At 51.1% G+C, this 25,739-nt stretch overlaps 1 protein-coding gene across 1 annotated transcript in view; it reads right to left on the reverse strand.

Moving 5' to 3' along the window:
- Positions 1-20,985, reverse strand: part of IGF1R (insulin like growth factor 1 receptor) — a 220,963-nt gene extending 199,978 nt beyond the window's left edge. The window contains exon 1 of the mRNA XM_066355414.1: positions 19,918-20,985. Coding sequence (XP_066211511.1) covers positions 19,918-20,011 — 94 coding nt within the window. The 5' untranslated portion in view covers positions 20,012-20,985. The remainder of the gene's footprint in view (positions 1-19,917) is intronic.
- Between the last annotated feature and the right edge of the window lie 4,754 nt (positions 20,986-25,739).

Consider the following 25,739-nt stretch of genomic DNA (forward strand, 5'->3'; position numbering starts at 1 on the left):
AGAGAGAGAAGAAGTCTCTAGGCATTATAAATCCTAGAAGCCCTGAGTCAGGAACTGGGGAAATGGCTGATGCTGAATGACCTGCATGAAAACCCTGCTTCTTTTATGGAGTCAAGTCTCCAAGGCCAGGAATTTCAGAAATCTCAGGCATTTTGCATTATTTTCTGAATCTTAAAACAGAGCCGAGACTTGAGAGAGAAAGGCTAGGGGAAAATGAACCGGCAAGCAAGCCCCTAGCCCTGTGGCCCCCACCACCCAGAGTAACTCGCCCCCATAATTAAAGGCTCAATGGGAACCCGCTGTCTACAAATGGGGTTTTGCTTCAGGTGTTGCTGAGGAGGGACTGAGACGGCGCTCAGGGCCCCCCTCCAAGAGCCGGCCCCGTGTTTCAGTCGGCCTCCTCATCCCCCTCCAAGGTGGGGCGTGCAGTGGACTTGGACCCTAAAATCTCACATGTCCAAACACCCTCCTGGAGGTTAGAAAACAACGGTCACTTCTGTGTTCGGGGAAGACAACGCCTGATCGAGTTGGCGAAGTCTGATTGGACGCAGAGGCCCACCAGACGAGACAGCAGGAGCACTTCCGGACCCACAGTTTGGAGAGGGGGCGGTCCCAGGCCGGTGGGGCGCTAGGAACAGGGCAGGGCTCCCTCGCCAAGACTGCGTTTGCATCAACACCAGACAGAGCCCCCCAAACGTCTGCACAGAGTTGATCACACTGATCAAAAGGGAAACAGGGCGCTTCTATTCCCACCGTCCCCCCTGCTGTGCGGTGCCCAACACCCGGTCCAGAGAGCTAACCCTCGACAAGAATCCACAGTGGCCATGCACGTGAGACCCTCCAGGCAACATCCTGCCCAAGGCAAGAACAAGTTGACAAACAGGTCTTCAACTCAGAGCCCAGCATGCCAATAAAAGGGCCATGATGTCTCCTGATATGGGTTCATGGAATGTTCCAACAGGTCGTTTGGGGAGAAAACCTCTCATGGGCCTGTGTCCTCTTGACCTAAACACACCTTGTGTTCACGCAGTGGCGACTCCAAGGGGCACAGTGAGCGCCCCTTGCAGGTTCTGGATCGGCGGACAGAAGTGGCTAACCCTTCAAGTCCTACGGGAGCCCAACTCATACAGCCGCCCGCACCCGGGGGGCCTGGGACCCCAGGCCACGGAGGCCTCAAGACCGGCTTAGCCGTCTCTGAGCCACTCACAGGACGGACGGGGCGGCTTGATCAATACCGATCTTACCGTCGTGGGAGTGACTTACCACCCTTCAGTCCTGCCCACTTAAAACTCAGCCGTGAACAGAAACACGACAACAGGATTGTAGGGTCAGATTTAAAATAGCCGGGAGGATGTGCAGACAGTTCATGCACAGAATCAGTAACCATCCAGCTCCCCCGCCTTCCAGCTTTGCTGGGAAAAGTCCCACTAATCTCTCTAAAAGGAGGCGCGTGGGCAGGTCTGTCCTGGTCCTCACAGAGCTCCGCCTCCTCGACCCTCCGAGGGTGGCGGCGGGTTTGCAAAAAACAGACCCTGGGGAAGTCACGACAGGCGCCTCGGAGCCGAGTTCCACACATCCAGGTGTGTGCTCACCCAGAAAGGAAGCTTTCAAGAACTCCCCGGTCAGCCACCCTGGCAGAATTTTCAAGAACAGCAACTACTTTATCCCAAAATGGAGAACTGGGGTCACATGAGGTTTTCCCCATCACGGTGTTTTCCGCTCAAACAGCATTCGCTTTAAGGGCACTGGGAGCCGCTGCTCAGAAGGCAAACCGTACATTTCAAGCCTTGGGGCCAGAGGGTGTCCAAAGGCATCCTGAGAACGTGGTCCTTTAGGTCCCGGGTCCCACTTCATCTTTCAAAACGAATCTGTAGCCAGCTCTCGAAACTGGCCAAGAACATCTATCTATACCATCACTGCAGTCTCAGCCGCGGCACACGGCTCCACCACGACGGGCGCGTTGGTGCCCCCTCCCCGAAAGCCATATGCGCGAGCCCTCGCCCCCGTGGGGTGGCACTCAGGTGGGGCTTGGGAAGGTGAAGAAGTTTAGATATAAGGTCAGGAGGGTGGAGCCCCTCATGAGGGGAGGAGGGTTCCGACAGAAAGAGGCAAAGAGAGCACATCTTCCTCATCCTCCCGCGCGCTCTCTCTCTCTCTCTCTCTCTCTCTCTCTCTCTCTCTCTCGCCCCGTCTTGTGAGGGCACAGAAGACAGCCGTAGGCAAACCAGGACGCGGTTCTCACCGGACACCAGCCCTGCCAGTGCCTTCACCTTGGACTTCCAGAGCCATGAGACGTAAACGTCTGTTGTTTACGTCTACAGCTCTGTCAGAGGGCGCTGCCAGCCCAGAGCACGGGCACACCTCTCGTTATGTGACAACACTCCCTGCCCAGGAGCAGACAGGGATGACCCTGGCCTTGCTTCCGAGAGGCAGGGGAGAGATGCCGGTCCAACCTCAGGCCCAGGTGGGCTGTGGGCAGCCAGCTTCCTCCCACGGGGCCCGGACCAACAAAGGCTACTCCTCTGAGCCAGGTCGGGAGAAAACCTCCCGGAGCCAGCAGGCTCGATGACTCCAGGTCTCGCCGGAATCCAACAGGTCCGGGCCTGAGCCCTGACTCCTGGGGGAAAAACTCAATATAAAAAACCAGCACAGAGAGCACCGGCCTGAACGGAGGACAGGCAGACAGGCGGCCCAATCCCTGGACTCTCAGAGCCTCTGTTTCCTCATGCACAAAGCATCTGAGATGGTCCTGCTCTTGCTTGCTGAGATCAGTCCCTGAACCAGGGAGTCCGTTTGCAATAAAAGATAAAAAAATATAAAACAAAAAAAACTGAGCTGTCAAAACAAATAAAATCTTCCAGTCTCATCCATGAGGGAACCAAACAGCTAGCCAGATCTCTCTTCTGGAAAAACAAGAAAATGAAAAAGTAGGTGCATGTGACATGGCCACCGGGTGGTACATGTCCCTTGGGAGAGGAGGGGCCGAGAGCCGGACTCTTGACTCGCTTTCCCTGAGAGGGACGCCTGGACTGGGACATGCTCGTGGTGGAAAACAGCCCATCCCTGGTGACTCAGCTCCAGGCCCCGCCTGTCGGCGAGGCCTCTCCTGACCTCAGATGCCTGTCCCTGTGCTCCGGCAGCACCTGCCACGCCGTGGCCACCGCGGGCAAGAGTTGGTCTTAAATGTGTCTCCCTCACTGCCTCCTGCGGCCTCCTCACAGCTGAACAGAGCGGGAAACAGATTTAGTTTTTCATCGCGGTAAAATAAAGGACACCTAAGATAAACCATTTTAACTGTTGTTAAGTATACTGTTCAGCGGCGTTAAGTACATTCGCAGTCCTCATTACACAGCGCCCCATTTCCCCTCCCCCAGACCCTGGCAACCACCCTTCTGCCTTCTCTATGAGTGTGACTACTAGGAACCGCATATAATGGGAATCACATAGTGTTTCTCGTGTGTGTGTGTGTGTGTGTGTGTGTGTGTGTGTGTGCGCGCGTGCGCGCGCGTGTGCGTGTGTGTACGTGTGTGTGGCTTATTTCACTCTTCATGTCCTTAAGGTTCACCCACGTTGTAGTGTCTGTCAGATTCTCCTCCTTTCTTAAGGCCACGTGATATTCCACAGCTCTAGACCACATTCTGCTAAACTGTTCATCCGCTGATGGACACGTGGGCTGCTCCCACCTTCTGGCGATTGCAAATCCTCATTTGCTGCTAAGAACGTGGGCGGTGTGCAAACATCTCCGGGATGCCCTTTCTTTCCGTCCTCCGGGGCGGATACCCAACGCTGGATTGCAGGATCAGACGGCAATTCGGTGCCTCATTTTCTGAGGAACGGTCACACAAGGACTCTACTGACATTCCCATCGGCGATGCCCGAGTGCTCCAGTGTCTTCACCTCCTTGTCAACACTTGTAATTCTCAGCTTCTGGTCGTCGCCATCCCAATGGGTGTGAAGTGGTGGTGGCTCCCTGTGGTCTTGATCTGTATTTCCCCCAAAGGAACGGAGAGTGGTGTTGAGTGAGCGCCTTTCCCTCTAGTGCTAGCTGGCCTGGAAGGCACACGTTTTCAACCACAGGACCTGACTCCTCTCCCACAGAGTTTTTTTCTCAGAAAAGTACCCAGTTACTACGCACTATTTCATGAAGTGGGCGGAGCAAGCGGTTTGGATGCAAAACCCATTTCCCTGGGGAACACTGCGGCAGCAGCTCCGCCCGCGCCCTGACCAGGGGCGGGCTGCCCGGACAGGGGCGCCTTCCCTGACCCGGGGGACGGCCCTCAGAGAAATGCCCACTAATCTGGTGCCATTTCTGCTCTGACTCCTCACTCCAGACTGAGCCTTCTCTGACCCCCTGGCACCCCAAGCTCTGCTCTGGGGACCCCCGTCCCCGGCAAGCAGCCCACAACAGACAGGGCCCATGGGTTCACCACGTAACCCACTCTCCATTTAAAATAGTTCCATTCATCTTCCCGGATATGAAGATTTGTGCATTTCAGATTCCGGGTCCTGGATTCGGGCTCCTCGCACCCACTTCTCATGCCCTTGACCGTGCAGCTCTGGCTCTGGTTCTGTCCCAGGAGACTATGTCCCCCCCCCCCCCCGCCAAACACATTAACATATGGTTTTCCTGGGATCCAAAGAGTCCCCCTTCTGGAGGAAAACGCTGCCCTTCCTTCTCCAGAGGCAGACGGGGCGTCAGGAAGAAAGAGGAACTTGATGGAGGGAGAGAGATGCTTTCTGTCCCCGCAGAGGAAAGCGCTTGACAGAGCACTTGTGAAAGGCGGGCTCCAGAAAATCAGGCTCGAGTCCGACCACAAAGGTCAGAAAAGGTGCACGGAGCTAAGAGCGGGTCATCGGACTCCATACACACCCAGGAGGGGGGTGGTGTTTTGTTTTGTTTTTCTTTTAAGGAAGTAATCAACGTCCAATGTGTATTTCCTCCAGTCCTACCGGCGAGAACAGCAGCTAACCCCTGGAGCTTATGACGGACGGGCGCTTGGTCCTCTGGATCCAGGTGTATCTATCTGCTCATGAAACATTGTACCCTCTGAGATGGGTGCCATTGTCACATCCCATTTCGCAAATGAGGAAACCGGGCACAGACACAGCCCATGGGAAGTGGCGTTCTAAGAGGCCCAGGGCTCTCACTCTGATTCTGAACAGGAATCTGGACCGTCAAACGTAATCGGGGGGAGAAACAGGTCCGGGGTCCAGCAGACGACCTCCTGCCTGAGGGGCCTGGGCATTGCTTACTCGGAAAGGTGGGACAGTCTGAAATTCGGAATTCACTATCGAGAGCAGGAAAGCCAAACACAAGCCCCCTGTCCAAACGCTGTGCCCCTGCCAGGAAGCCTCCTGCATGGCCGCGCCCCTTAATGTTATCTGTGCAGCAGAAACAGTTTCCGATGCTGAACCGGCGATAGCAAACCTGCCGGCACCGAGCTGGGCGGCCGCGGGGGCTGGTCAATGGCAACAGCCTGCCTGCTTGTCCAGCACAGAAGTTAGCCCGAGTTCAAAAGCACCAGCAGCCCAGCCCAGACATGGAGGCACGGCTAGCACCCCCTCTCAGACAGCTCGCTCCCGTCCCTCCTGGCTGGTGGCTGGTGCGGAGAGGGCTGGAAACAGCCCCAGAGGTGTTGCCAGCACTATAGGGGCCGGGGGCCCCTCGCCATGCCACCACGGGAGGACGCCAAGGCTACCACGTGCCTTGGGGCTCCCCAGCCGACCCAACCAGGATGGAAACCAGAGTCCTCTCCAGCTGGGGTCCCCTTGGGAAATGACAGAACAGGGCCCTGGCTTTGATGGATAAAAGAGTGTTGACCTGAAATGCTTTCCCTTCCACGACTGGAGGAATAAGGTTAGAGAAGTAACCGTAGCTCTCCCACAGTTTGAACCCTGTCCCCGGCCTCACCAGGGACCCCCGAGGGTCCTGCCAAGTTAAGCGCTCCTTCCCCCCCCCTCCCTGGAGCATTTCTGAGGTCCAGAGTGTTTCCAGCCCTGGTCCCCCCAGCAGTGACACTATCAAGAAACCAGCGCAGTCCCCCTCCCCCAGCTTACCTTACATCCGGGCCACTCCAGTCCTCAGAAGGTGTCACAGCCTCCCGCTCTCTATCCGGCCTGGGGTCCCTTCTCCTGGCGGTATGCTGTCCCCTGGGACCCTGACAGTCACACGCTCCAGGTGTGCTAAAGTCAAATGCTCCCCCTCCAGGTTCCCAGGCTCTTCAGCAGCCAGACAAGCCCCCCACCTCCAGCCCCCCACCCACCCCGGCCTTCCACACACCCTTAGCCTCCTGTAATTCAGCATTTGCCTGGGAGCACTCACCAGCACGACAGCAAGCTCCTCGAGGTGACAGAGGAAGAAAAAAAACCTCGCCTGCTTTTCAGATGCTGTCCTTGGACCCAAAGGCAGTGCCTGCATCCTCCCCAACGCCCACCTTCCACCCCTCCTCCTCGGGCGGGGACGTGGCCGGGACCGTGACCGGGGCCGGAGGATTCACGGGAGCCAGGCTTTTCGTGGTTCCAGGGGAAGCGTGAGCTCAGACTTTCTGAGCGTTAACCTTCCCTGTCGGCGAGGGAAGGTCTATCCCTGAGGGATGACCATCCTCAGTGCTGGGGGCAGGCTGGAGCCCCCCCCCCCCGAGGCCAGCAGGGCCACCGGGGCCTGCGGACGGGACACAGATGAAAGCATCCCCTTCGTAGAGGCTTGGTATCTGGAGTACATTGTCACCCATCCTGGATACGTTGTTGCCAGTTCTCCAGGCTACTGTAGAGGGGTGTTTTCCCAAACTATAGATGGGAACACTGAGGTCTGCAACTCCCGCTCCGACCCGCCTCCCTGCACTGGAGACAGGCAGGCAGAGGTGCGGGGAGAGGCCGGGGCTTCAAAGGCAGCACTGCGCACAAGCGAACCCCGCGGACTGGGGCAGATGAAAGGCAGGCGCTGTCCGGGCTTGTCCTGGTGACTTCCCATGGTGACTTCCCATCCGCGTTCACAGGGCGCTTTTTACAAGCTAGGCTTGGACTGAACACCTGCCAAGTTCCAATGACTGTGTGTACATTTTCTACAGGGAAGACCTGGCCTCCCAGGTCTCCTCAGGAGCACGAGCTTCTGACAACAACTCCTCAGGTGCTAATTACATTCCGGAGCCCTTCTCACACCATCCCCGGCGAGTGAACTTTCCCGGAGGGGGAGAGGGCGGGGTCCATCTTCAGTGAGAATGCCAAAGGCCTCGACCCCGAAGGGAACAGGGTGGAGGAGGTGGGGGGCTTTACGATGGGCACTGTCCCTGCCAGGATCCAAGTTTACCAAATTCACAAAGAAAACAATGCAAGAAACAGAAGCAGATGTCTGTTCACGGTGAATGCTGCTGGTCCCAGCCAGTTCTGAGCTCTCCACCTCGGTCCACCTTGCGTCTCGGGATCTGAAGGCTGGGGAAGGCCATGGCAGATGGCCCAGGCCCGTTCTGTCACTCTCAGAAGGAAGAGCTCAGGCAGGCAGTGGCTGCCAGGCAGGCCCCCGGTGCTCTGCCCCCAGGCCACACCCTGGACCACCACACAGCAGAGCCCAGCCTGACCGCCCACCCTCAGCCGGGCACCAGGCTCCACCTGACTCCAAGCCCTGCCACCAGCACCAACTGGTGTTGACGGGTGATTCGTTAAATCCCACCTGGAGGGAACTCCCTCCACAGGGAGGAGGTAGCCTTGACACACGGCTGGCCTCACAAGTGGCCTTTCTAGAAGTTCTCAGATTTTTGTTCATCTTGGCATGCAAAAAAAAAAAAAAAAAAAAAAAAAAAAAAAAAAAAAACAACCCACAGATGAAACAGTGATTTTAAAGATAACCTGACCGCTTTCAAGTTCCCTGTAGTAGCAACTAGCACAATAAAATGTTTCAGCCCGCTGCATGTGGAAATAAGTTTGTTGCAAAGAATGTTTCTAAGCGAATGGGGTGGGAGAGGGCAGACAATGAATCCCTTTAAGAAGTATTCTATTTCTTGAAGTCTTCCTGTATGCCAAGCACCGGACCATGTGCCGGGAATTGGAAGATGACATGATAGCATTTCCCTCATTGGCCAGGGCGGGAAAACATTACGTGATTCACTAAAGAAACGGAGAGGAAGGACCATGGGGCCATCCTGCACGCAGCACCAAGCCCACCAGAGACGGTGAAACTGCAGCTCATGCTTCAGAGTTTGCCAGAGGGAGAGTCCGTCACAGTTGCTCGAAGCAGAGGGGCTTCCGCCCGCCGAGGCGGAGAGACACAGACCCAGCGAGTGCGGCCCGTTTCACGAACCGCCGGTGGAGCGCGGTTTGAAGCGTCTGTGAGGATGGCACGTAGCATTCCTCCCTCCGCCAAACTGAGGGATTCCCCCGATCGAACACAATACGAGAGAAGCCACCCCGGAAAACATCTGCAAGTGTCTAAGTGCGAAGTGGAAGAACCACCTGTACATGAGATGCGGTCGCCATGAAGCAAGTGAGGAAAGTGGTTTCTGCAAACGCCACAAAGGTACACACCAAATACAGAAGAAAACGTCTAACACAGGACAGCCGAGGTGAGACCCCACTCCAGTCACGGAAATGTCTGCCATCACTGTCTATCGGGACTGGTGAGCCTCTACCCTCCACTGAGTTGCTCAAGGGGACGCATATAAGAATGGCAACTCAAGCGTAACCGCATCTTTAAATAGAGCTACGAGAACTCAGTATCTCAATTTATTGTTCAAAATGAACCAGTAGGGTTTGGGTAGGGGGTGAGGGGCAGGAGGAGTATGGTGTTAAGTCTCTTATCTCAAGAGAAATAGTCCAGTATCGCTTCTCAGCCTTTTCGGCTTAAGGTCAAGTGAAGAAAGGGTTTAGGACTTTTCATTTATCAAAGTCCTGTCAAGAGACCTTAAATCTCAAACTGTAACAGGCACGCCAGAAACCGCAACCCTGCCAGAGTTTGTTTACACTGCTTAGGAAGTCCTTGAGTCTAACAAGCGGACACCATACAACAAGCTTAATCCGAAAACCTTCCCAGTGGTCGCTCCGGAAGCCCACACCCTTCACGCTTCCCAGCCACAGAGTAAAATGGACGGGAGAGGGATAGGGACAGGGGCGGGGGAGGGGACGCTATCTTCATCCTTGGGGCGATGAAAACTCAAGTCAACCCACAGGCTGCGTTTCCTCTCCGGCCGCTAGAGGGCGCGTCCGCATTAGTGAGGTGGGCAGCGTGGACCCTGGACATTCCTTCCTCAGGGGCGGGCAGAAATTGACAAATGCAAGGATTATGAATAGAAAGCGTACTAAACAGATCTCTGAAATGGAAGGTGAATTAAAGGGGCTGGCCTGGCCACCGTTTACCAAAAGAATAAGTGAAAATCACACAATTATGTTTAACCAGCAAAAAAAAAAAAAATTCAATTCTGTTCAAGAAAAAGCTTAACAAAATAAAGTTTTAGTCTAGAACGGACATCTGCAAAGCACCTACTACGTGCCAGGCTATCCCATTTAAATGACAAGGGCAGCCACAATTTCTGGCACTGTGTAGAGATTCCCCTCTCCTCCAGGATGCCACATCCTTAGGTAATGTCAGAAGGGTTCAGTACACACCATCCTCTGCCCTAAACACTGGACGTGCGGAGCGACTCATGTAGTTTTTAGAAAGAACTGTAGGGAGCAGGTGCTATTAAAAGGACAGTTTCACAGGTGAGGAGACTGAAGCCTGGGAAAGAACCGGCCCGAGAGCGTAGCTAGGGAGGGGCTGAGACCCTCACACCGAGACCGTGAGCTCTGCTGCTCTCTAGAGCCTCGGAAGATGCCCACAGGTCAGGCACAGAGCATAAGCCATCCCACAAGCGGTCCAGGAACTCAACACGGGTGAGGGGGACATCAGGTAGGTGTGCGGAAAGGAGGGCGATCAGGAAAAGCTTCCAAGAAAGTAATCTTGAGTCAGAAACGACAGGGGCCACTTCCCATCTACTGACACCACAGAAAGGCACTTGGGGGGAAGGAATCCACGGACTCAGCTGCAGTCGGGTCCCTTTTATAGATCTGAAACCTAGAGATTTTTTTTTTTTTTTCATTTTTCTGAAGCTGGAAACAGGGAGAGACAGACAGACTCCCGCATGCGCCCGACTGGGATCCACCCGGCACGCCCACCAGGGGCTACGCTCTGCCCACCAGGGGGCGATAATCTGCCCATCCTGGGCGTTGCCATGTTGCGACCAGAGCCACTCTAGCGCCTGAGGCAGAGGCCACAGAGCCATCCCCAGCGCCCGGGCCATCTTTGCTCCAATGGAGCCTTAGCTGCGGGAGGGGAAGAGAGAGACAGAGAGGAAAGCGCGGCGGAGGGGTGGAGAAGCAAATGGGTGCTTCTCCTATGTGCCCTGGCCGGGAATCGAACCCGGGTCCTCCGCACGCTAGGCTGACGCTCTACCGCTGAGCCAACCGGCCAGGGCGAGATTTTTTTTTTTTTTTTAGAATTACCTTTGCCCTCGCCTCAAATTTAGAAAACAATCGTTTTCTAAAGCTATTAGAAAATGTTTTTATTTTGGTGTGTAAAGAGAAAAGGGGGGAAAATGTCTCCTCCAATCATTTTCATTCTGTACATTTCTGGGGAGACTCAGAAAAGGTAAAGGGCTTGTTCAGGAGCAAAGAGCAAATTGGGGGTTTAGGAGGGACTAGAAGCAGGTGGCCTTACTGTGCTTGAGTAGCACCTTCCTCTGTTGGGCATGAGGGCAGCAGAGCAGCAGAGAAAGAACATTCCAGGCCATGGACACAGCCAGAGCAAACCCGTGACGACAGGACCACCATGATGACTTACTTACCAAAGAGCCAAAGCAGGGTGCTGAGGGGGTGCTGGGGGGCGGTGCTGGGAATTAACACGAGACCCCTACAGCAAAGTCTCATTAAGGAGGTACCACAGCCCGATGGCAGGGGCCCTGGACTTGACTCTTAGACCAGGACCCTGCACCACAAAAGGCACGTGCTAAGAAGCAGAGGCTGGCAAATCTATCGAACTAAAGGGATGGCACAGGAGTCGGGGTGGACGGCTTGGGAGCCAAAGAAACAACGGGACGTGTCCTCAGAGTCCATGGAGCTCTGGGCTGGACTGGGGTGTCAGGACACACAGGGGCGGCTCCGAAGACCCTCCAGCACTCCTGTGAGGCAGAATGGAAACGTTCTACTCGTCAGCGGCCCTCCCCAGAAAAGGATGGGTTTGGAAGACTGAGATTTCACTGGAAACCCCATCCCGATCTGACACTTGTGGTTGAACATCTCACAGTGGCATGGGGTTAGGGAGAAAATTTCAACTATACTGCCCAACCACGTCAGGATTAGATAATCAAAGAATGGCGGCAGTCGGAGGTCGTGTCAACTGTCCCATGTTGTGACCTCACACGTGCTATGAACTCATCCTCTACAGAAATCAGACAAGGGAACCACGGGAAGGTCTTCCTCCTCAGCTGGTCTCTGTGTTCACGACAATCTGTGCGTCTCATTCACGTCCTGCGTCTTGTGAGTCTGTGTATGGTCCCCTGACGCTAGGACCCTGGAAACTGAGGTCTGGAGAACCAACACATGACAACGGTGATGGTTCCGAGCCTTGCTGACAAGGACGGCACCGTCTACATATAATGAACAGCTAATGACTTAGGAAGCTATTGTCAGTCAATACAGCCAGGTGGGTCATGGACCCCCTCACCTGGGAATTTTTTTATTTAGGATTCCTACTTTTTCCTCTAGAAGACTATTAAAGATCAGTCAGATAATTCAAATTAGGGGAATACGATAAAACGATGACACAAACTCATCTCCTTTGAATTGCCGTCAGACTTCTGTCCCTTCAAGTGCTACTAACTACAACTTGCCACCATCTCATCTGCTTAGTCAGACATGCATTGGAAACAATAATTGTACAGACAAACCACTGACAACAGACAGACCTCGGAGATACAGTGGGTTTGGTTCCAGACCTCAGCAATAAATCGAGTCACCCTCTTTTTGCTGGTGGAGGGTTTTGCCCTCAAGAAGGGAGGGAAGAGGAGGGAAGGGAATGTTTGCGAAGCAGCATAAAACGAGGCACGCCTGGGCCCTGGCCCGTTGGCTCAGTGGTAGAGCGGCGGCCTGGCGTGCAGGAGTCCTGGGTTCGATTCCCAGCCAGGGCACACAGGAGAAGCCCTCAGCAACATGGGAACGTCCCCAGAAACTTAGAAAGGCAGCCTTTACCATCATTAAGAAGCGCCCATCTGCTTCTCCATCCCTCCCCCTCTCCTTCCTCTCTCTCTCTTCCCCTCCCGCAGCCAAGGCTCCACTGGAGCAAAGGTGGCCTGGGCGCTGAGGATGGCTCTATGGCCTCTGCTTCAGGCGCTAGAGTGGCTCTGGTCGCAACAGAGCGACGCCCAAGATGGGCAGAGCATCGCCCCCTGGTGGGCGTGCCGGGTGGATCCCGGTCTCTGACTGCCTCCCTGTTTCCAACTTCAGAAAAATACCAAAAAAAAAAAAAAAAAAAAAAAAAGAGGAGTGCCTGTATATTTCACCTGAGAGGACAAGTTCAAACTAGGAATCGATGACTTCTCGGGAGCACTTGCAAAGTTTGGTTCTATAAAACCATTTGGGCTTCTAGACCGTCCAACTAGATCTGCCCTCCCAACATGGAGTCATTTAGAAGCCTCGGCATACACCTGAATCGCCACACGGACAAGTAATCCCAAAGCCTGCAGAAAGAAAGGCTAGTCCCACGTGCAAAAGGGGACTAGCCACACAACAGGAGGCAAAGCAGCAACAAGCCAGGGCTGAAAACTGGCAGAATTTGAATAAATGTATGGAAATACAACACACACACACACACACACACACACACACACACACAATTCGGGGTGGTGGTGTTTTTATTATATAACTGCTATTGAAATACATGCCTGTCTTGCTAAGGCTTCTAAGAGGGTGAGGAGATAAAATAAAGTTTGAATCCACCCACCCCACCCCCAAGAACTTTCTGGAATAGGAATAGTTTCTGAAGGCTTTAAAATATGCTTTTTGTAAACAAAAGATGTGCGGACTATCACACTGTGAGCCATTTAGGCCGCCTGTCTCTGCAGGGGCGTCATCTTGTTCGTGCAAAATTTTCCTGATGCACTAGCCACCACACTATTTCTTCTTCTCATTATTACTAATTTTAGAGAGACGGGAATGGGGGAAGAGAGAGGGCAGGGAAACATCCATTTGTTGTCCCACTTATTCATGCATTCACTGGTTGATTTTGTAGGTGCCATGACTGGGGATCGAACCCACAACTTGGGTGTACGGCAATGGTGCTCTGACCAACTGAGCAGCCCAGACAGGGGTGCCACCAAACTACTTTAAATAAAAAAGAGTGGGTCTCAAGACCACCCGTCATTGCATTTATGGAGGGCAAAGCCTCTCAGCAACATGGGAACGTCCCCAGAAACTTAGAAAGGCAGCCTTTACCATCATTAACCAAGGAGGAGAACAAAGACCATCCCTGTATCCGACTTACTCTTACCCATCAGAAATAAGAGCCGCACAACTGTACAAGTTTTTGCCTCATCGTACAAGGAACGGCATTCCGCTGTGTTCCAACAGTAATCTGAAGAGAAGCCTGTACATTTAAAAAAAAACCTTCTTGGCCAGGGCGAAGACAGAAAAAATGGAAACCTCTCTGGTTTGTTTCTTTAGGGCTTTAAATAGGCAGAGCAAATAATTTCTATAGTTTGACTTATAGCTTTCAAAACTTATGGTATCAGAAGGAATTTTTAAACTTAAAGAACTGAGTCCGGTAAGTGCTCAGCGTGTATTTACTCAGAGGGAGTAGGGATACAACTAGTTCTCAGTTCAAGTAAAGATATATCAATATTTCCTTGAGATTGCGAAATTAGTCGATTCCCTAAACCATATGTGAAATTGGAATAAACGGGGGAAAAAAAAAAAGGTAGGAAAGTCTTCCAAACTGGTATCTGGATCTTAACAATGTGAGTAAAACTGATGATTTAAAAACAGAAAAACAATTTTAGTCTTCAAAAGTTGGAAAGTTGGAAAGGCAAAGCTATTGTTAATATTTTAAGTCAAAATAACACCAAAGCAATTTAACAAAAGAAACTTCATCATGCTGAGAGAATGGGCATCTATTGTGCTAAAAGCCTAACTTGTTTATTAATTGTTTTATACCAACCATATGCCCTTTTCCTCAGAAGAAATCTCTTTTTTATATAGATCTTTCGAGGTGAGGGTAGGGATGCCCGTATTTCAAAGTTCTGATCTTCCCAAATGCTGAAAATCAGTCATGCTCCCCAAATATCAACAGGTCTCCAAGTGCCACACATCACAAGCAGCGTGCAGCTCCCACTTCTTAGCTGAAGTCAAATCCTGCTGCCACACCCCATTTTTAGGCAAGTCCAGAGCGCTTTCTTCATCAAGCATATGTGTCATCTTTAAGTTGCTCAGGATTGTTCCTTCAGAACACCTCAGACAGAGGAGTCAAGGAGCTATACACCCTAAGCACGTGTCCAATTACCACGTATTTAGTAAATCGGGAAGAGCCGCAGCTCTAAGACTCAGCACTTATGAGTTGACTAAGTAAAGCAGTTCAATGCAAAGTTGGCCTGCGGGCACAAATACCTCTTCTGTGAACTGAGTGCTGGTCGTAAATGAGTTTTGAAAACAAATCGAAGAAAATCAAATCCCAGGGAGAAACATGGCTTGCACATTCTACAACTCCAAAAAAAAAAGAGGGGGGGTGGTTTCAAGTTCCAGTTGCTTCCACCACCTCCTGACTACCCTCGCTGCCTTTTTAAAAACAGCAAGTTAGTTAAAATAACACAAAAGCTTCAAAGTTCTAAAAGTCGCCTAATTTCCAGAAAGCTGACTCAGCAATGTAAAGTCTAGCACAGTTGGGAAGTAAGTCCCACTGTCCTTGCCACTCCAAACATAGCAGGCGACATTCACGTGCACACCTGTTATCTCCTCGAGTTTGGGCGGGGAAGACAGCTACCCCGCTGGTCATGAACCAACGTCACCAAGAGGCAGGGTGGCTGATCAGGATGGGAGAATGTCCCCTCTGTGGCCTGCAGTGACATTGCAACAGGAGGCCCAGGCCCTTCAGGAGATCAACAACAGCGATTGAACTTCATTATCTGCCGTCTACAGAAATGTTCTTCCAGGGCTTTTAAAATGTTGTTTGCTGTCTGCTTGAAAACCATGTATCTTGTACCGAGTTTTTAAGCAACTTGGTTTCATGCAGGGAGTATACAAAATGGCCCAAGGACAAAAAAGAAAGAAAGGGAAAAAAAAAAACCCAGCCAAGTTGTCTCTCTTCTGTAGGCTCAGGCGTTCCCTGTTCCCTCGCCAGGGTCCAGCTCTCCGAGGGCAGGCTCCCACTAAGCGAGGCTGCACGTAGTTCCTTCTAAGTTGCATATTCTTACAAAACAAATGAAACCAGCTTTAGAAGGAAGCTACCATCCCTATGGGATCCCCCTTGGCAAACCTCGAAGGCAACAAGTGAAAAGGATACAGTTAATTTGCATGACTGCCCTGATCTGACAACAATAAGAACAGGAAATATTCTTATTAGTAACTGCGCCTGAGACAAAGGCCATAAACAAATGTAAACAACAATCGTTCCCAGGTCTTTTCCTATTAAAAGTTGGGTAAGGGCATAGTTTTCTAACAAAAAGAAAAAAAAAAAGCCTTTGTTATACTATAAAATCTTTTGTTCCATAAGAAATCTTAATTTTTTTTTAAATTACAGTATGCCCGAAAGAGCTACTGTAGCTTTTTACAAAGGTTCTTTTTCCTGCTCAGATTCTAAAGCTATATAAGAAATAAAATAACCAACAAAGAAGAAAAGAAAAAAATCCCACTACATTAAAATGAACAGTTCATCTCCAGTCTTTATGACCAGGGTGCTTAATACGGAATATGAAAAAAGAAAGTGAAAATTCTTTACTATCCTAAAACACTCCATTATTTCTTTGTTGGAAAACATATGGAAGAATCTGGAAATATAAAAAGCCATCCAGACACGGCCCCTAAACTCTAATCTTGGAATGACCAACAGTTTCAGATTCAGTTAAGGATTTGACTGTGAACATCTGACTTTCGCTAACATTTGTGTTTTTTTAATCCAACCCCTCAATCTTTAACTTGAACTATGTATAACCAAGATTCTTTTTTTCCTTTCTGTCCATTTCTCCTGAAACCTTTTCAGAAAATGGCCGCAGTGTTTAAAATGCGTGTGATTTAAAAAAAAAAAAAAAAAAGTCATTAGGTTACATGACTATCCACTCGTAAGCTTCAATGATCAGTGTGTTGTATTGCTGTAATTATGAAAAAAAAACTCCGTAAGTAAAAGACAGACAGACAGCCTCCTGTTGGACAAACTTGCATAATAATTTTAACCTAACTTCTATGCTCAAAGTTGCTGATGCATTCTTTCCAAACTTAGCATATTTTTTTTCTTCAAAAGAAAGAAAGAAAGGAAGAACAGCTTTATTCACATAATTTAAAAAAATAAGGATATAATTCACATGCCATAAAAGTCACTAATTTAAAGTGTACAATTCAACAGTTTTCAGCATATCCAGAGTTGTGTGCAACCATTACCGTCCTCTGATTTTAGAACATTTTCATCACCCCTAAAAAGGAACAGGGTCCTCTTCACCAGTAACTTCCCATCCCCTCTCCCCTCAGGCTCACCACGGCCAATCTAGCCTCTCTCTATAGCCTGGCTTCTTCTGCACGTCCTATAAACGGAATCATACAGTACGGGCTCTCTCCTGACTGACTTCTTTCACTCCCTGTTCTTCCCAGTCAACCTTAGCATATTCATTAAGGTTGGACTTTTTTCTCATCCTAACAAATCACACTCAGAGCCCTTAAAACTTCCAAGTCCTGATCCACGCCCCATCCCCCCTCAAAAAGACCCTTGTGACTTGCTATTTCCCTCTAGAGAGGCTACACTGGATAGTTTGCTATTTCGGTTCTTTCCAAACTCCTTCTGGGGTTCTTCTTCTGGGAGTAAAATCAACCAACTCCTTCAGACATCCATCTTTCACATACCTCCATCTCTCTGACAATAGGCTAGGACTGTGCCCGGGGCGGAAGGCTGATGGGTCCTTTTAATTAGATGGCCACGACATTGTTTAAAACGCACGTTAATTTATTTTTAAGCCATCGGATTATTTGGCTACTGCTTGTAACTTCCAAACCCTATTTGGATGTCCTGTTCACGTTACAATGACATGAAACCACCATATCGGCACGGCTTCCTCTGCTGCAATAAAAAAAAAAAAAAATTTTTTTTTTTAAATCTAAATTTTCTACGATGAAGATATTTTCAACTCACCCTATTGTTCTCTGTCACACTAAAAGAGAAAGCATTAATCCCTGAATATGCCAACGCAACAGGGGACCAACAGCACTTCAACCCTGATTACTATACTAGATAGACAGCCGACGGCACACGGGCTTCTGATGGGACTCTAATTATTTTCTCTCGCAGTGAAGCGCGTTCTAGTACCTTTTTGAACTAGAAACCCAACGTGTAGGCTCACACTGGATATAACATTTAATCCTCAAAAAGTGAGGGCTGGAGGGGGGTGCAGGTACCGAGTTAGAACTTCAACAAACCATAATGAGGATTCGGGGTGCCCTGTGGCTTTCCACCAAGTTTTTTTAGGAACCCACCATTTTTTAAGACAACTCTAAGAAAAGCGTTGGCTACACTGGGGATTAGAAACATACATTTAACCGCCCCCCTCCCCTCCTGCCTGTTTTCTCGGGAAACGCCTTTCACAAAGAATTGACTTCTGCGAACACTTCAGACAACGGTTCATCCCTATTTTAAAATGCCCGACTCCTGCTTGGAAGAGGCAAAGCCATCACAGCTATTGTGAATTTCAGAACTTACTGACCTGAAATGATAACGCCAGAAACGCTACCCAGTTCAGAAGTATGCCATTCTTCAGTGACTTCGGTCTCCTGTGTTTTCCAAACTCTACTCAGCTTTTAAAGGCTACAGAAACTCCTCGGTGTCCCCCACCCCAACTCCCCAACTCGGTCGTGAGGCTCACTCAGAAGGGAGTCCCCACGCCTTTCGCCCAACCCAGTAAATTGAAAGTTTAGAATAAACAAAGAGCGGGGTTGCTCAGATTCGTGGAACCTCTGGTCTCAATCTGCACCTTTCTCCATGCAATAAACACGCTAATTCTTTTTTTTTTTTTTTTAATCGGCTCTTCCTCCATCGGGGGCTCCGTTCTTCCTCAGATTTAAGAAGGGTTTGTGTATACAAACAGCCTTTGCCCACTGCACCGTGAGGGAGCCAGGCAGCCCCGCTGCCTCCGGACTTACCCCCTCACTCTTCAAGGCGCAGGAGGGATTTTTCCCAGTTTAATGGCACCACCTGCATACCCTGGGCAACCATTACTCACCAACACGCCCTCGCCGTTCCCAGCGCCCGGCTCTGCGCCTGCATTTCAACTTTAATCGTGATCCAATTACCCTACCGTCGCGAAGGTAGCAGTAAGCCACAATTTTATTTTCTGAAAATAGAACCCCCTCCTCTCCTCCCTCCACACCCCCCGCGGGACTCTTCATTTCTCCCTCCCTCCCAGCTCTCCCCTAACCCCTACCCGACATACACGACCAAAACAAAAGCTATCAGGTTGCGAGCGATAGCTGGTGTGGAGCGATATCGCTTATTAACTATGCACAAAGGAAGTGCAGGACAGGGGCGAGGAGGGAGTGCGACACAAGTCGGGCCACACAACCAGGGCCAGGGCTGCGCGCTCGCGAAACGAAACACGCTCCCCACGCTGGCCGGCCTCCGCAGACCCTCGCGCTCCGTAAACGAGGGCGCAGGACTCCTCCGGCCGGGACCAGGCATCTAGGCGGCCCGGCGCAGCCGTGCGCTGGGAGTTCCACACCCGCGTTTGGAGCACGTGTATGTGGAAATGTATGTCGACTCCGACCGCACACCCACTCCTGCACATTCGGGTGCTGCCCAACTCCTCGCCCCAGTCCTGCCAGGAGGAGAAGCGCGTCCACCCGCTGGGTAGTAAGTGGGAGGTCTCAGTGCCCTCTGAACTGGGGGTCTCCGACGCACTCCCCAGAGAGCCTGATGCACGGCCCCCCCCCCCGCACCCGCACTTTTTTCCCACGGGCTGCATGGAAGGATAAGGGTCGAGGCGGGACCGCTCTCCATACCCGAGCCGCACTGAGCAGCCTGGGGCACCAGCGAATCAAGCGAAAGTGACGGGAAATGCCAGGAATCTCAAGAGCCCGCAGGGCAAGGCGCGTTGGAGGACAGGGGGCCGCGCCAAGATGTTTGGAAACGTATCCTGGGGCTGGGGTCTTCTCCGCCGGGCAACTCTCCATCGAAGACAACTTGCACCCTACCGGCCGGTGGGCTCCCAGCCACCACGCTCCGCGTCTGCCCCATTGCGAGGGCTCCGTGCGGCCGTGGGAGCTGTCACCGCCGTCGGCGCGCAGCGCTGGGGCCAGGACAGCGTGCCTATCGGCCCCGCATACCAGGAGGTGGACAAGGTGCGGGTGGCGGGGCCTGGCGGAGAGAGAACTTCCCAGATCGAGTCCCAGCACCACGTTGGGCACTGAGCGCTAGGGAGACTTGATGCCCGCGGGGCAGGGCTCTCGGGATGTTGAAAAAGAAAGCCCTCGCGGCCCTTCCTGATGGGGGCTGCGCTGAGCCAGGGCAGGGCCCTCGAGGCTGAGACTTACAAGCCAGGGCCCCCCAGCCGAGCCCTTGAGCGCCCCACCCCAGCCCACCGCTCCCGCGCCCGCGCCCGGGGGGCCAGACAGCTGCAATGGTGACCACTCGGACTGCGATTTCGCAAACAGGGCGCAGCCCCTCGGAGGAAAAGTTCCCACAGTGGCCGCGGGCGGCGGGCATATACTCACTTTCTCCGCTCGCTGGCCACAGCCAGAGCGCGGCGATGACAAACAGGAGCCCCCACAGCGAGGTCGGGGACCCTCCTCCGGAACCAGACTTCATTCTTTTGATTTGGGATGGTATTGCCCGTTCTCAAAAATAAAAGGGAGTGGGGAGGAAAAGAAAAAGTCTCCAAGTCAGTCTTCGCTCCCCTTGCAAAGGCAGGGGCGAAAGAAACAATACTCCAAAGGCGGAGCGGACGGGGCGGGCGGCGCGAGGGGGGGGGGCCTCAGAGCTGGCAGCCGTGGCTCAGGGCTCAGCTGAGTGGGGAACCCGAAGCGCACCGGGGAGGGCAGTTGGCGTTGTCAGCCTCCATTTTCAAACCAGTAAAACAGCAAAGAGAGGGGGCAAAGCCCAAATCCGTCCAAGCCTGGCGAAACAAACCCGACCTCGGCCCGAGGGGGAGGCTGTACGCAGCCCGAGCCTTAGCGGCAGGAGGGCGCGATGCAGTTCACAAGCTTGCCCCGAAGTCCCGGGCGCGGGCGAGGCTGGCTGTGCCGAAATGAGGAATAAAAATGAATGAGGCTCTCCCTCCGGCTGGTGCTCTGGGCTCCGCTCGCTGCTGCCGCCGCCGCCGCGAGCTGCTGCCCAAATCCAGGACACACACAAAGCGGCGAGCCAGCCGCGCCGCGCTCCGCACTCCCGCTGCCCGCCCCGCGCAGGCCCCCGCCCGGCCCCCGCCTGGCCCCCGCCTGCCGCGCCGCTCCGCTCTGCTCTGCGCGCGGGGGCTCCAGCGAGCTGAAGGTCAAAGCTGAGGCGCGCGGCACTCTGTGGAGCTCCCCCCACCCTGCGCGGGAGGGGCGTGGAGGGCCCGGGAGCGGGGCCGAGGGTCTGCAAGCGCCAGGCACGGGCGCGCCGGGGAGCAGGCTCCCTGGCAGCGTCCCTCTCGCTTGCCCGCCTCTCTCGAGTTCGCCCGGTGCGCTCGCTCCTCCTCAGGTTTTTTCCCCTTTTTTTTTTTTTTTTTCCGCTCAGTGGAGTTAATGCTGGTAAACAAGAGCCTCAGCCCCGCCGCGCCGCCGCTGCCGCCGCCGCCGCTGCCACACACTGGGGGCTGACGCGCGCGCACTCGGGCTCGCGCACAAGCGCTCGCGCGCCTCCGGAGCCGCCAGCGCCGCAGCCGCGGCGCGCCCAGTGCCCGGCCCTGGCTGGCGCGCGCCAAGAGCCGGATTCTGGGATTCCAGGGACGTGCGGAGCGGAGCCGGAGCGTGGGGTGTGAGGAGGAGAGGCACCGCCTCCGACCCCCTCCCGCGCCGCCACCTGCGCGCACCCGGACACGAGCGCGCCCACACACTCTCGCCCCCACCCGCACTGCGCTGGCCACCCTGCATGTACCCTCCCCTACCACACGACTCCAAAAACAATGCCCTTGGCGCCGGTCAGGGCTCGGACAAGGGGCCAAACGGGGGTGGGGGTGGAGAGTAGGGGAGGGAGTGAGGTGGGCGGGGAGTGTGGGACCCGAGAGGTTCATTGAAAACAACAACAACGCGGCTGGAAAGCGCATTTCCCTGGTTCTTGAAAAGCTTCATTGTTTCTTGCAGCTGTTGCAAAATAAATAAGTACGTGCACGCAGTGTTTTTCTGCAGTGTGATGGAAAGCCCGAACGTGGCAGGAGGGGCACACCTGGGAGAAAGGAGACCCCCAGGCTCCCAAGGAGAGCGTTTGCAAGCGAAGCTGGGGCGGCCTTGGCATCTTGACTTGGAGCCCAGAGTTCCAGGGCTCGCAGGGAGCTGAGGGGTAAGGGCGAGACCAGTGGGGCTCGCTCTGGGGATGCGAGGGGAGACAGCCCGCCGCCAGCCAGCCACTGGCGGGGAGCTGGGGAAGGGGGGCCCAGACTAGCTGCCCCGCGTGCCCAGGGCGCGTCCCCACGGCTGCCGCTAGGGGGCGCAGCAGACGCCGGGGAGGGCTGGCCAGCGGGGTGTCGCCACCCTCCTCCCTCCGGCAGAGGAAATGTGGGGGCCCGAACTGGGGACCTGGTGGGCTGGTTCACTCTGGTGGGGCCTCGAGGACCCGCAGCCCTCCCCAAATGCTCCTCGCGCTGCTCGGTGCTCCACCACCTGGACACTGCAGGAAGTGGCCAAAGTACGTGCAAGGTGCGGGCTGCAGTGGCCCCGAGGCTAGGGGGCGTGTCCGATGGGCCCCCAAAGGAAGAGGTCGGGGACCGCGACCCCCGACCGGTCTACTGGCTGGAGTCCAGGAACATGCTACACGTAATCCCGATCAATGATCACAGTGGAAACCCACCCACACCTACCTCCGGGTCTTCCCGGGTACCTCCCTCTTGTTTCCTTTGCTGTGTAAGTGACTATAAAGCAGCACCAATCCCAAGTCTACTCTGTGCTTTTCTTGAATGTGCCCAAAGAGAGGTTTCCCCAAAGCCAGACTGCCCTAGGACTGCCATCAACGAATAAATGCTGCAGAGACCGTGTTCACAAAGGGGGAAACAGCTGAGCAATGGCTGGAGAATGGAGTCTGAAATACGTGGACTTTTAAAAATAGTGAGTGGACCACGTGTCGCCTTTAATGTGATCGGGTTTCATGACTCAGGCTAATTAATGTCGATAATAAATAAAAAGAAGAGGGCTAAAACAAGTGGCGGATGTCTAGATCGAGTAGAAGTGTTTGTCTCATAAACAGGCTGTCTGGTCCGAAGGCATCTGTTCTAAAGAAAAGGCGGGTTTTCTTGCTCTTTCCCTTCCTTTTTATTTTTGTTTTCTTACTCTCTAATTGTAAAGGATTTCCGAGTTACCCTATGCATCTCATCATTTGTAAATAATTTTTTTTTTACAAATCTGAAAACAAGTCAAAATACTGGAAATCTAGCCTTTTCCGCCCCCTACATTTCTCCCTAGATCATTTTTCTTCTTGGAAATTTTTAGCTCAATTCAGTGAGTCAGTTGTATAGAAGGGAAGTAAATCTCTTTCTTTAAGAGAGTTATTCATATGGGATTGTTTTTGCTGAACTGAAATTCTGCTTTATTTTTAAATAAAACGTTCCAGGTTTAGAAGTTCTGGACATTCACAAAGGAAGAAGTATATTAGAATCTTTCAAAAGAAACTGAAATTTAGCATATATCATTTAAAAATTAGGCACAACGTGTGAATAAATAAAATTCAGTCTACTGATTTTTTAAATATTTCTTCAGAGAGTTCCCTGCATAAGGTTGATCCTTGTGCCTGCAGCTAGCTCTGTTCTGCAGTTAAATAAAAAGGAAAATCAATATTTTCACTGTGTTTGGTGTTTAGAATTTTTAAATACATACTTGTAAATTCAGACAGCTTAGTGCTGACTTTTAAAAGGATAATGCTAATATGAAAATCTTTAAATACTAAACAATATATTTTTATTAGTAGTCATAAAAACTCCCATTCGGTTGTCCCTAAGGACATGAGGTAAATAGAATAAGGAGAAATGCTTAGTTATTTAAAATCGTAAGGGTTTGTTTTTTTTTTAACCAAAGTGACGACTTTTCATTTGTATATTTTTTAAATGTTTGTGTTTCCCTAAAGCAGTAGTAAATCGATAAGATTAAATAATTTTAGACAGTGATGTTAGATACTTATATAGCTTATGATTTAGAAAATAAAAGAATCAAAATGTAGTTTGCCTCTCCAGTTTAACTTGATTGCACAGCCAAAGAAAGTCATTCTTTTTTCAGTGATTACATTCTACACACTGAAATCTAAGTTCTGTTTTTTTTTTCAACCTTGGAAGTAAAGTCATGCAGTAAAAACAGTGAAGCCCTGGCTTTGCAATCACACTGACAACACATCAACCCTTATTATTGTTTTCACACAATTTTCCCCAGGTAGCTTAGAAATTTCCCTTCTTTTGGAGCAGAAAACTGGTTGTTCATTTTCACTTTATATTAAAAAAAAAATGTTTGCTTGAAAGCAGTTTAAATATCCAGTGAATGATTCTGCTACATGTGCCAGACTCCCCCCCAAATGCAGTATATAGCAAATAAAAATACGACCTGGAGCTGACAACTGACAAGTATCAGTAGTAACCACAACACATTGTTACCTGTTCCCAGGAAGGAACGTTACTCAGATGCAAAAAGTGAATCAACTTCAACCACACATAACAGGGGCAGATCTCTGAAACACAATGTTAAATTTAAAAAAAAAATGCAAGTTCTGAAAACCCACACAAATGACACCATTTTGATAAACCTCTTAAAAGCAAAGACGACAAAAAAAAAAAGTATGTAGCAAAAAAAATAGTAACGCGAAAGGATGAAATACTTGGTAAAATAATTTTGTTTTGTTTTGGCAAGAAGCTTGGTTCCCTGTGTGAGGGGGTGAAGAGGATCCTATAGGAAATGCAGTATTCTTAGAAATAAGTACATTCTCGAACCAGTGGTGGATTTCCAGTTTCCATCCTATAGTTACACCACATATTTTTGTATGTATAACCTATTTAAAAAAGATAATAAAAAAGAGATAGGAGAAAGCCACGAACAAGATCAGCCCAGCTTTTCAATACGATTCTTCCTGATTCCAAGCTATTAGGGTAAGCAATTCAACAGGACCTACGGGAGGTCTCATCCTGAAAGACACATTTCAGAAGAATGAGTGCCCATGTCTGATCAATGCAATTCAAGACAAAAACAAAACATGAAACAAAAAAACAAGTTAAAGAATGAACTTCATAGGTCCTTGGGATCCTTAATAAAGAGGGCATTATATGGGCCATCTGGGCATTTTCTATAAGGTTAAACGGACACCTAACATCTAATCCAGCTAGTCTACACTTTGCAATTTAATTGAAAGAAATGAAAATATGTCCACAAAACGACCTGTATGGAAATGTCGATACTTGCTTTATATAAAATAGCAGGGGGGAAAAAACCTGGAAAAACCCAAATATGTCAAAAGGAGAATGGATAAACCAATCATGAAATATTCATTCCACACAATATTGCCTAACAATGAAAAAGAATGAACTATTAATACATACATGAATGAACTATTAATACATGGATGAACCCCAAAATCATGATGCATAAATCAGACACAAAAGAGTACATAATGTATTAGCTCATTCATATGGAGTTCAAGAGCGGACAGAACCGATCTGTGAGATGAAATCATTCTTGCCCTTGGTGGGGGGATAACAGTATATTGTGGGTGACTAGGGAAAAGCACCGAGAACTTTCTGGGAGGCAGTGCTCTGTGTCTTGGGGTGCATACGACTGGAGTACTGCCTAGGGTAGTGTATGCATTCCTCAAAAACACACCATACACGTAATATGGATATACTACCTTGTATGCAATGGCATCTGAATTTGAAAGTTTTTAAAGCGTGTGTCAGGTAATTTAGAGAGTTTGTGGCTGTCCTAAGAAAGGTTAGCACATGTCTTTCCATTTTTGCTATTATGTGAGTTACTAGATATGCTCATCTCCAGCCCCCCATGCCCACAGCTGTCTCTACAGAGAAATGCACTTTCAGAGGCCCATCTGCCTGAAGGGCCACCGAGTTTTAGCAGAGGAAGGCATCAGGGGTCTCCACATAGCCACCCAGGGGCTGGAAAAGTACGTAGTGACCTCTAGTTGGGTCCAGGTCTGCCCAGGCACAGTAATCCCAGTCTCCTTGGGATCTATTTACATTCAACTTCAGAAGACCTTCTATTTTAAATTGCACAGGGCCTGGCTGGGTAACTCAGTTGATCATTAGATCATCATCCTGATACACCAAGGTTGTGAGTTTGATCCCCAGTGAGAGCACATACAAGAGTCAACCAATGAACGCATAAATAAGTGGAATAACAGATCAACGATTCTCTCTCTC

This window comes from Saccopteryx leptura, chromosome 13, assembly GCF_036850995.1.
Source record: "Saccopteryx leptura isolate mSacLep1 chromosome 13, mSacLep1_pri_phased_curated, whole genome shotgun sequence".
In the NCBI taxonomy this organism is placed as follows: Eukaryota; Metazoa; Chordata; class Mammalia; order Chiroptera; family Emballonuridae; genus Saccopteryx; species Saccopteryx leptura.